This window comes from Ornithorhynchus anatinus, chromosome 5 (genome assembly GCF_004115215.2).
Source record: "Ornithorhynchus anatinus isolate Pmale09 chromosome 5, mOrnAna1.pri.v4, whole genome shotgun sequence".
In the NCBI taxonomy this organism is placed as follows: Eukaryota; Metazoa; Chordata; class Mammalia; order Monotremata; family Ornithorhynchidae; genus Ornithorhynchus; species Ornithorhynchus anatinus.
The window spans coordinates 63,171,017-63,183,036 of record NC_041732.1 but is presented as its reverse complement, the minus strand read 5'-3'; the positions used below and the strand labels follow the sequence as shown (position 1 = coordinate 63,183,036).

The 12,020-nt window shown below is 40.8% G+C and overlaps 1 protein-coding gene across 3 annotated transcripts in view; it reads left to right on the top strand.

Moving 5' to 3' along the window:
* Positions 1–12,020, top strand: part of SPEN (spen family transcriptional repressor) — an 88,553-nt gene that overhangs the window by 61,124 nt on the left and 15,409 nt on the right. For 2 of the 3 annotated variants that reach the window (XM_029065449.2, XM_029065448.1), the window contains 5 exons: positions 1,631–1,782; positions 6,481–6,606; positions 6,945–7,058; positions 8,149–8,262; positions 9,433–9,533. In XM_029065449.2, coding sequence (XP_028921282.1) covers positions 1,631–1,782; positions 6,481–6,606; positions 6,945–7,058; positions 8,149–8,262; positions 9,433–9,533 — 607 coding nt within the window. The remainder of the gene's footprint in view (positions 1–1,630; positions 1,783–6,480; positions 6,607–6,944; positions 7,059–8,148; positions 8,263–9,432; positions 9,534–12,020) is intronic. The other variant, XM_029065447.2, reaches the window with a different exon arrangement.

The window sequence follows — 12,020 nt, the reverse complement described above, 5'->3', positions numbered from 1 at the left end:
GTTAAGTGACTTGCCCAAAGTCACACAGCTGACAAGTGGAGGAGCTGGGATTAAAACCCACAACCTCTGACTCCCAAGCCCGTGCTCTCTCCATGAAGCCACTCTGGTCATAATTACATTGATAAAGTCCTTTGAGCACTGTGCATCCCACAATAAGAAATGCACCTTATTTTCAACTCTGGAAAAAAAGCCAAGTGGATTGTTTTGGGGATTTCAGGATCTTCCTAATTTTGGTTACTCCAGCCTGGGCTTCCATGAGTTGATTGGGATAGCTGGAAGAATTAGGGAACACTGTTCCCATAATATGGGTCTGTGAATATCACAGGTGGGCACAAAAAGATCTGGAGTAGGAATAAATCTAGGAAGTTATGTCCCTGTGGCTGTCTTCTGTCAAGATGGAGGGCTGCTGCATTTACTTCCCAGCATCTGTCCCAGCTTTACTCTTCTGAACCCCTTACAGCCCTACTTAACTGATGCCTTTATATTTGTAACTTTACAGAATCTAAAACAGCCAAATGACAGTGAGCGTAACGTGATCTGCTAGTAGCAAATGTATACACATTGAAGGAATTTGTAGAGAAAAATGCCAGTCATGGTACCGTCAAACCATCTATTCCCCCTACAGTGTCTATTTCCATTGAGTTCCTAAAACACACTTTTCCCATAACGCGATGTTTTTCCTAAAACAGAAGAACTTCCTATATTTTTGACCCTGCGTAGGTGTTGCGGAGCTGAGAAGCCCTTGGAGTTCATTCCAGGGTCAGGAAGGACATTCAGAGCTTTCCTCACTCCCCTAGTCAGAAACTGAGTGAATATTTATATACAGTCCCCTCCCCGAGAGTGTGCCAGAGGAAGTCGAGAGACAGCTGGTCACATTTTGACTCTGATACGAGTCCATCCAAGATCAGAAAAGACCAGGAGCACTCAGAAGGGCTTTTTTTGGTGGAGTGGAGGGAAAGGGGGGCTTCCAAAGGAAAATTTGACTCAATGGCGAACAAATCAATACACTGATTCTGAATCAGATCATCACATTTTGGTTGAGAGTTGTGGTTCGAATTTTAAATTGCATCTTGGCTTTGAATCATCATCTTATCGGAGCCTGGGTTAGTTACCAAACCACACTCTTGATTGATCTCAGGAGAGCTGCTGGTGCTCGAAATGCTGGTATCTGTCACCTTAGGTGTGGTGGGTGGGTGGTGAGGGAGGAGCTCGAAGACTGGAAGACGCCAATCTTTCCCGTCTTGGAGCTAGGCCCTGCCAGAAATGTAACCAAGATTTTCCCCTTGTAATGCCTGTCATTTGATGAAGTCAAACTGAACAAATTCCAGGCCATCAGTTTCTCTGTTGCCACTGGGGCATTATTCTGATTAAGCAGGGTTACTGTAGAATGAGGCTCCCCATTCACCCAGATATTCCAAAGGTTTCTCCTATTCATCTGTTGCTCAGGATAGGAAGTAGTAGGGAGGTGAATTAATTACAGATAAAACTGCGAAGGAAATGCATTTTTGGACCTGCATCGTTGGTCAGAACCCATTTCGTTTTAATTCCTTAAGTAGAGATTGTTTTCTCAGGAAACTGAATGCAAGACATTTAATAAAACTCTATTAAAAACAAGCTTTCTCACCTGTAGAAACAGAAAGCGAGAATGAGTTCCGCCCCTTGGATGAAAGGATAGATGAATTTCACCCAAAAGCAACAAGAACTCTCTTCATCGGCAACCTCGAAAAAACTACCACCTATCATGACCTGCGTAATATCTTTCAACGCTTCGGAGAAATTGTGGTACGTTGCTGTTTCTTTGAATACAGAGTTATTTTTGACCTTTGTTATGTTCGGAAAAGCTGCCTCGTGTTTTTGTAGTGATCTTGGGACCGCGTCATTAATATTCATCCCTTCTCTTTGTGAGAATGTGAATATTTTTGTTGTGTTTTTTTTCTAATGCCGACCCGCTCACTGTACCTCGATCTCTTCTATTCCACCACCGACCCCTTGCCCATGTTCTCTCTCGGGTCAGGAACTCCTTCCCCCTTCATGCATGACATGCACTGTTCTCCCCACCTTCAAAACCCTCCGTCAATCTCATTTCCTCCAAATGGCCTATTCTGACTAAACCTTCATTTCCCTGCCCTGCCCTCCTCTCTTTGTCACCTATGAACTTAGCTGAGTATTCCTTAACCACTTGGAAACTCACCTCAGCCCCACAGTACTTATGTACACATCCTTATACCCTACTATTCCCCTCTCTGTAATTTATTTTAATGTGTCTCCCCGTGTAGACTGTACACTCCTTGTGGGCAGGGAAAGTGTCTACCAACACTTGCTACAGTGTAGTTTCCCAAGTGCTTGGTTCAGTGCTCTGCACACAGTAAGCGCTCAATAAATATCGTTAATTGATTTTTAAGCAGTTGTTTCTGCTCAGTATGAGGCCTGCTAGAAGTCACTGTATTTGGTGCTCATTACATAGTGCTTTGAGTTCAGCCTCCGATTATCAGTCCTGGTCAAGAAAATCTGACTGCTGTGGCCCTCTGGGGATTTTATGGAAGTTAAGAATGCTTTGGTATTGTGCTTCAGGCCAACTTGGATGTCAGTGAGAAGCATTGGAAGGCCAAATTCACTTTTTACTGTCTAGTCAGTATGACTTTTCATAGCACTTCAGCAGCTCATTGGTTTGAGTACGATAGGGTTTCCTCACTACTCGGGAAGAGTAGCCATCAACAATGGGATGAAATGCAAGAGAAGGAGTGGACCCTCATGGATAGAGCACAGGCTTAAAAGTCAGAAGGACCTGGGTTTTAATCCCGTACTGCCACTTGTCTGCAGTGTGACCTTGGGCAAGTCACTAAACTCTCTGTGCCTGCCTCACCTCGTAAAATGGGGATAGACTGAGCCCCATGTGGGTCAGGGACTGTGTCCGACTTGATTAGCTTGTATTGATCCCAGGGCTTAGTTCAGTGCCTGGCTAATAGTAACCGCTATAAAAAGACTTCAAAGAAAAAGTCAGAACCCGGGATATCGTTTGGTTCTCCTTCTTTCAAGCCTGTTTGGTGTGAGGGGAAATGGGGAGCAGATTCTACTGTGTTTCCCAGCTTCAGTGAGACAGTTAGTTCTCCTCTAACAGGTGTCTTAACTACTACATCCTCTGGCCAGAACATTAGGGAATTAGGTACTGCTTGTCTGACAGCATAACCTGTGTGGATATAGTGCTGTGGAATAAGGCGAAACAGTCTATATGCCTGTATGCCTGCAACATAGAAATGGAGAGTACTTAGCTTCAGTTTTCTTCCACAGGGATTTTACAAGCACAGAACCCCTAGGTTGTAGGAGAAGTGAATGTAATGGCCACTGAGAAATGGTCCTGTCAAGCCTAGAAAGCAAAATCGCTCCACTAAGTATGGACCGTCTTTTTGTGCTTGGACTAGAAGAGCAAATTCTGCTATTCACTTAGAAGCGCACATCATAAGCTTTGCTGTACAATATTGTCTTCTACCTCATTTTTACATTTCTGTATATTTAACAGGGGCACGATTAAGTTCACTTGAAAAGACGACACTGATTTTGAATACCATCTAATTTGTATTTGAAGGGCACCGTGTTCATAAGCATATTGCGACCTACTACATAGAGGAGGCCCAATATATCAGGAATTTATATAACTCAGGAAATACACCTAGAGAACTCTATCCGGAGATAGCGGTAGATGGTGTAGTCTTTAAGTTGGGAATTCTAATTCCAACGACGTAATTCATTGAGGTCAATGAATTGTGCCAGCTTGAATCCCTTTTAGCTTGGCTTTCAAGTCTGTGGAGCAAGGACGGGCACCCCAAACTTGTGAAAGGAAACTGCTTCTAAATAGAGTGGCTGTAGGAGCGTGCACCTATAGGTACATCTCCCTTGCTCTCTCCCCCCCACCCCCAGGGAGTTGGTAATAACATCCCTTTCTCAAACCATGCTTCCTCCTCCTCCCCCCTCTAAAGACCGAATTGTCAGTTGGACTGTGCCTCTCTAACAATAGTAAGGGGGTCACGAGGCTCTGCTCTCTGGGTTAAGGTTTCCCCGTTAGTGAAAGTGTGCTGCTCATCTGTGTAACAGGATCAAGGTAGAGAGAGTTGAGACTGGGGAGAACAAACAGGAAGGGAATGGCCTGGTTCAGTTCCTTACTTCTTATCCTATTCATCTGGCAGTGTCCCTCTATCCTCACCATCTGTGGTAATCGAGGGACTACAGTGTCCCAGTGTACTGTCATTGTACTGGGTGGTTGGGAACATACACTAAAACTAATAATAATGTTGGTATTTGTTAAGCGCTTACTATGTGCAGAGCACTGTTCTAAGCGCTGGGATAGATACAGGGTAATCAGGTTGTCCCACGTGAGACTCACAGTTAATCTCCATTTTACAGATGAGGTAACTGAGGCACAGAGAAGTTAAGTGACTTGCCCAAAGTCACACACCTGACAAGCAGCAGAGGTGGGATTCGAACCCATGACCTCTGACTCCCAAGCCCGGGTTCTTTCCACTGGGCCAAGTTGCTTCTCTAAGTAGAGGGTTAGGTCCCTGCCCTCAAGGCGTTTACATTCTATTAGGAGAGCTTATGAACCACATTACAAAATGTAATGCTCCAGTTCTTTTAGTTTCGCATATCTGGATTTGTTTTCTTTCAGAGCACCCTTATACCCTTTTGAGGGGATCGGTCAATCAGACCATATTTATGTGTACAGAGCTTTGTACTAAATGCCTAGAAGAGCAGAATATAACAGAGTTGATAGAAATGTTCTTTGCCTTCAGCAAGCTTACTCTCTAGAGAGGGAGACTGATATTTTAAAAATAAATTATAAGTACATATGTGCTGTGGGGCTGAAGGAGGAGTGAATAAGGCCGGGTTGGGGGGAGAGGGGGGAATCCAAGTGTAAGGATGACACAGAAGGGAGTGGGAAAGATGAAATGAGGGCTTAATTGGGGAAGGCTTCTCAGGAGATGTGCCTTCAATAAGGCTTTGAAGGGGGAGAGAATTGATCATCCCTCAGATGGGAAGAGGGGAGGGTATTCCAGCCACAGGGAGCATGTGGGCAAGGGGTCAGTGGCGAGACAGGCGAGATGGAGGTACAGCAAGTAGGTTGGTGTTAGAGGAGTGAAGAGTGTGGATATCTGCTGCTCTTACCCTTTTGGAGCCCTGTGTATGGAATTGCATTTTGGAGTCAGGTGAAGTGAATGATAATTATGGTGTAGGAAAAACTACAGTTTTTGTCAGGATGAGCATCTGTGAGGTGAATTTTTAAGCACCCTAATTTTAAGTCTTTTAAGTGCCATCCAATTTATAGTAGCTAATAAAGTTGTCACACTTCAAGCCACATGTGGCTCTGGCAGAATGGATTGGCCCTAATCAGCATTCCACTTAAATCATTATCCTGGAGTTTTATGCTGCATGCCTGGGTATAAATTGGCCCCCTGTTTTCACTTTCTTTGAACACCATCTTACAGGTTAGTTTTCTGAATTTAAACCATTTTCTTTAACCCACCAGTTTTAGCCACAGTTCCCCCACCTTAGCTTTTATTTAAATTTCTAATATTTATCAGTGGCTTAAAATAGACTCTCTGGGAGCAGTAGATAATATTGATCCGTACAGTCTACTGCTCTTTAACATGGAGCAAGTCATCTATGGTCATTGAGTCCCTAATCCTATCATAGGGGCTAATCAGAACATAGATAAGATGGCTCTTGCCCAGCCTCGTGGGAGCTTTCAGTCTAATGAAGACTTCTTCTGAGACTTTATCTGAATATTTAGGATTGGATTCTTGACAGTCTCGTTCCTTTATACACATACTGTGATCAGGTGCTACTTTGAAATTGTTGTATTCTGTCGTAGGTTATCATTTTTTTAAAATTTTTTGGTGTTTCTTGGAAGATGCCGTTTTAATCTTGGGTTTTGCCTATACCCAGTTAATATAAATTTGTTAGAGAAAATGAGTAAAGAATCAGTATATTGTAGTTCAGATCCTTCTAGAATAAAGAATCATTTTGGCTCATTTTTTCCTCCCAAACCGAGGATTAGTTTGGAATTTGGGGGGTGTCTAGAATACTTCATAAAGCCTTGATTGTAGCAAAATACAGGCTGTTCTTTATTGGAGTGGCCCTGGAGTAGTTATTTTAAATGAGCTACCTTGAATTGGTTAGTATAAAAACTTCTCTTCCCCTGGCAGTAAGCAATAGAGTCTTGAGTAGCCATTAGTGTCATTCTTGGATTTAGGAGAAACATTCGAGAAGCTTTTTCGAGGGGTTTTACTTTTGAAAATCTGTCCAGTTGATGTACTGTGGCATCACACAACATCCTATCAACTGATGTTTTAAAACTTTTAAGATAAAATCAACAATGCTTACTGAGGAGTCCGATTAGTTTGGGGAAGAAACATTACCTGTAGATTTGGTTACTTAGATCTGTATCCGTGTTGGCATATTGCTGAGTGATACTGATTGATTTTTCAGGATATTGATATTAAGAAAGTGAATGGAGTTCCTCAGTATGCATTCCTGCAATACTGTGATATTGCAAGTGTCTGTAAGGCTATTAAGAAGATGGATGGGGAATACCTTGGAAATAACCGGCTCAAGGTAAAGAAAGAAAATCACGTGTTTTTCTATTTCCCTGATTTATTGCATATAAAGCCTGTAATTCTTTGTATCTGAAGTTTCTGGAAGTAATGCAGTTAAATCGCACATTTCTTTCTGTTCTTCATCCTGGTTTGTTAAAGTGTGTGTATGTACGTGGCTAGGGCAGGTTTGCTATTTTGTAAAAATACATCTTGATTTTGACCTGCTCGCTCTCTCACTTGAGAAGCCTGTTTGATTAAAAAAAGAAAAAAAACCCTATGGAATCTGAATAGCTTTCTCAGTGTTTTAGTGGAATGATTGTGAATTTTACTGATGGAAATCTCACCTTTTATATTCAGCTGGGTTTTGGAAAGAGCATGCCTACAAACTGCGTGTGGTTAGATGGGCTTTCTACAAACGTAACGGATCAGTATTTAACTCGACATTTCTGCCGCTATGGGCCTGTGGTAAAGGTAGGTGGGAGGTTTTGGTGTGTGGTTTGAAGTTGTTGCTGTCTTCCTTTCTTTACATCCTGTCCTTTCCACCCCCAGGTTCCAGCATCTTTAGCTCATGCAGAGAAATTTGCTCTGGGTTGAAATTTGGCCTTTTGGGAATAGTTTTCTAGTCTGTTTACAGTGCAAGCGAGTATTTTTCAAAAGCAACTATTTTGAACCAGCCGAGATAATGAATTTTTAAACGAGTCCGTAGTACTTAGCTACGTACGACTTCATGCGCAATTTCATAGGGATTTCTAGAATTTCATTTCACGTGAGAATAAAGCTGTCTAATTATGTGATTATATGCAATCATGCTAATTATGTAATTAGGCATAATTCTATTTTTAGAACTAGACACTGACTTTTAAAAGGGAAATTCACACAACAAACAGTTCATCAAAAACACGTTACAGTTGTGCAACATACCCACGGAGAGAGTGGTGCATGCCTTAACTGTGCCCTGGGTAGAATGAAGCCTTCACCCTTGAATGGAAATTTCTTGGGGCCATGTGGGTTTGTTACATAGCTTTAATGGTCTTTTAATGTGACTTTTGTTGTTTGGAAAAAAAAATACGTTTGGAAGGATTTCCAAACAGATCTAGCAAATGATAAATTCCGCAGCTCTGAGACAATACTGCTGCTTGTAACCAAAACTCATTTTCTTCATTGACTTAGTATTCCATCGACCTTTTTTCCCCCCCTTCAAAAATTCTGATTTTTTTAAAAACAAAAAACAAAAACAAAAAAAAGAACTGCATCCAAAACAATGCACAAACAACATTATACCCAGTCCTCAAGGAAAATGCTAAAGTAAAATACAGAAAAACAAAATAAAGGCATAATATACCTCAAGCCACAATATCCACAATTCAAAACAGTCCCTGCTCCTTTTATCGTCTCTTCACTAAATGTGCATCATCAGAAAAGTCTGAAATTTTACGGAGTAAAAAAAAAAAAATATTTTCTTAATGGTGTCCTCATGACTTAGGATTTTGTTGGGACTGACATTAAGTCCAGTGGATGAGGCTCTTATTTGGTTTTTGTTTTGTTTTTTTGTTTTTTACAGGTGGTGTTTGACCGCTTAAAAGGCATGGCCCTGGTTCTCTACAATGAAATTGAATATGCACAAGCAGCTGTAAAAGAGACCAAGGGGAGGAAAATCGGTGGGAATAAAATTAAGGTGTGCAGAATGACCTTTAAAAAGAAACAACCAAAATTGCATTCAGAACTTCCCCCTTAGATTGCTGGCATTTTGCAAATTGCCAGTCAGGGGAATGCTTAACAGGACATACCTTACCAATCCTCCATTTCCAAAGAGTATTTCAAATTTTTACACTCGGCTTATCGAAGGTCTAGGGTTCTGAATGATTAGACATAGCACCTTCTGATTATCTTGACGTTTGTTTGGTCAGATGGGCCTCTCTAAGCTCCTGGATGCTTGGTGACTGTCCTTGATACCTATGCTAGATGGCAAGCAAATATTCAGGGACACCCTAACAGATCCAGAAACTTGGAGCATCAGTCCAACTTTCTGAATTATCCTCTCCTCCTCCTTTTTCCTCCTCTCCTAAAGAGTGGGTAACCACTTCAAGCATGATCTTTTTTTTTCTTTGTCTGGTGTATTTGTCTTAAAAACTCAATGTTTATGGTGGTTGGAAGGAAGTCAACATGTTTAACTGTGATGGTTGTATTAAAGTGATAGTTGTTTTTACCTGAAATAAAATGTCCAAGGCATTTATCAATATGAGTACCTTTTGCTACGAGATTGTTGATTCAAGTGTAAGGTAAATGTCAAATCAAAGGCCTGCCTTACTTTGGTTTTGTGCTCCTGTAGTCACGGTTCCAGCAAATTTCTGCACAATATAGACTGTTGGATCGTATGAATAGATGTGACAAACTGGAATCCTGGAACAAAATAGAGCATGAGGGTTTCAGTTCTTCAGATAATAAACATAACTGTATTTGTTGAGCGCTTACTCTGTGCTAAGCACTGGAGTAGATATGAGAGAACTTGGCTTGGACCTGATCAGTTGTCCCCACCGAGGGGCTCTGCATTAATTGGCCATTTGAAATGAGAGCCTGTATTTGGTACAGAGATAGGCCCTGTTTGGAGAGAAGTCTTACTAATCTGAAACCTAGGTGTCTTATTGGTCATTGGATTATTTTTCTCCAATTTGAGACCATTCTCTCCTTTCTGCCTTTGATTGTCACCCTCTCCACAGAAGATTTCTGAAATCGGTTAGAAAGGACTGCTTTGGGGAAAACTTGCTGATCGGCTAACCTTTTATATCTCTAACAACCTAAAGGATTGTCTGTATTTTTATCAAATATGCTTTCTTTTGTATTTTAGGTGGATTTTGCAAACCGCGAGAGTCAATTGGCATTTTATCATTCCATGGAGAAATCAGGTCAAGATATCAGAGACTTTTATGAAATGTTAGCTGAAAGAAGGCACGTATCTAATACAAATGTTACATTTACCACATTTCCCTCAAAACTTTTAAACATAAATTGAGCCCTAGGATTTTAATAGTTAAGGCAACCTTTTGGCGTGGACTTTCTCGTTGGTGGTTTATGTTTGTGTTGATTTTTCTCTAGTGAGAATTCCTTGGTAACTGTATTTCTTAGTTAACTTTTAGTAATCTAAAATAATCTGCCCATAACCTTTTCACTGAAATCCCCAATTTGTCATCTTAATTCCTGTTAATCTAAATGCAGATAGTTGAATTCATTCTCATTTTTTAGGATATTTTGCCCGGATAATAAGACAGGTTTACATGCTACCCCAATTGCCCATGAAGGAAACTTAATTCTAGTATTTGAAGAGTTTGTCTCCAGATTCTGGTTCTCACCATCCTGCATTTACTCAGGAACCTGACTATCCTTCAGTTTGACCCCAATAGGTTTCTAATTTTGAATTCTCTGCACTCTTCCTAAATAATGTATTCTTGAATAAGCCTGAACAAAGCCTTGAATTTGGGAAGGCTGATGTCTTAAGCAGTTATTTGTAAATTTCCTCTTAGTAACAACATGATAACAATAATAATAACATTTATTCAGAGCTTACTTTATTCCAAGCACCGTGCTAAACTCTGGGGAAACTATAGTCTCTTCCCCAAATGGGACTAACACTTTCTGAGGGAAGGAAAACAGGTATTTTTCTAAGGGTAATACTTTAAATCACAGTGCAAGAACAGTTGTTGCTAACAGCCATTCATTTGTTTTGCTAGGAATGTTAGGAATGACAACCACATTAGCTTTTTATCACTTTAGCAAGATCTATATCTTCATTTTGAGTTACCTGGGTGAGACTAGCACCTTGATAGCCCTGATCATTTTTTTAGATCCCAGTATATTGAAGGGTCCTATCATAATGCTGCCAGGATCCCAAAAGCCTAGGTTTATCACTTTTTTAGCCATCCGATGGGCAGCGCAGTTTAGTCTGTCCTGTTGTCCCATGTGCCCCCCGTCTTCCCCTCCTACCAGTCTTTGGTTAGTACTCAAGGAATGCTGTAATTAATAATAATAATAATAATAATAATAATAATTATGATAGTATTTGTTAATGCTTACTATGTGCTAAGCACTGTTCTAAGCACTGGCATAGATGCAAGATAATCAAGTTGTCCCACATGGGGCTCACAGTCTCAATCTCCATTTTACACATGAGATAATTGAGGCCCAGTGAAGTGACCTCCCCAAAGTCACAAAGCAGACAAGTGTCAGAAATGGGATTAGAACCCACGTCTTCTGACTCCCCAGCTCATGCTTTTACCACTAAATCACGCTAATACTTCCAGGTGGACATACATGAGTGAGAAATGGCTTTGGGTACTTGATAAACTCTAGCTGCCCGGCCCTTTTCCAATCATGAAGTAATTTCTGGCCATGACATCATTGATATTTAGCTCATACCAGCATCTGGACATTTTCTCCACACCCCCTTTTATCCTGAAGTGCTTTTATTAATTTTTATTTTTTTAAATGTGGGTCTCATGATTGAGAAGAATATCTGAAAGGAAAATGCGTAATGTTCATGGGATTTTTAGGACCATCCTGATCCTAGACATTTTCAACACTGCCAGACTACACAGCGCCACCGTAATCCTAGGCTTTTATGACTGAGAACCTATGCATCATAAAGCTCATGCCAGGAGGCAAAAAGGTATCCAGGTCACAGATGGGAAACCTTTAGTCTTGGCATTCAATCCCAACCCCACTTCTGTGTGTGGTTAAAGTCCATCTGCATCAGCAATTCTAGAATATCATTGCTCATGAAATTAAGAGGACTACGTAAAGAACTCTCTTCACCATCATTAAAGTAGGTAGAAAGAATTCTTGCTCTAGGCTTAATTAGCTGCAAGATGAATTGGGGAAAAAAAATCCAGCATCTCTAAATACACACGTAACCATGTTTGAAAAGAGAAATGTTTTGTTAAGGTTGAGTAATGCTGTATGGGTTTTGATTTTAGTATGTTACCATTTGAATACACTTAGTTGAGTGATCTGCAAGTGCAGAAGAGTGGTTTTTGAGGGCATCTTTGGTGCTGGCTGGCAATTTTTGTCCCTTTTAGACTAGGGCTTAAAATTCCAAACGAGGAGGAACTCATTAGCATGTCTTTTTCCTTTCTGGCAACATCTTTGGAACACATTCTCAGAATCGGGTATTGATGGTATTTGTGATTTAGTGCACCAGATAGAAGACAGGCTGTCCTATCTTCCATTATAGACTTCATCCATCTTAGGTTTTGCCTAGCTAGTACATTTTCAGCAGGGAAGAAATGCTTGACTTTGTTCATGAACTACATTTTTCCCCATCCCTGGAAGTCACCATCATTATATATAAAATGCTGCTCGCCTACTCATGGCACTGTGAGAGCTAGTGGAAAAGTTCCCAATCCCTGTTGTGCAGGAGTTCACCATCTAAAACAGAAAATG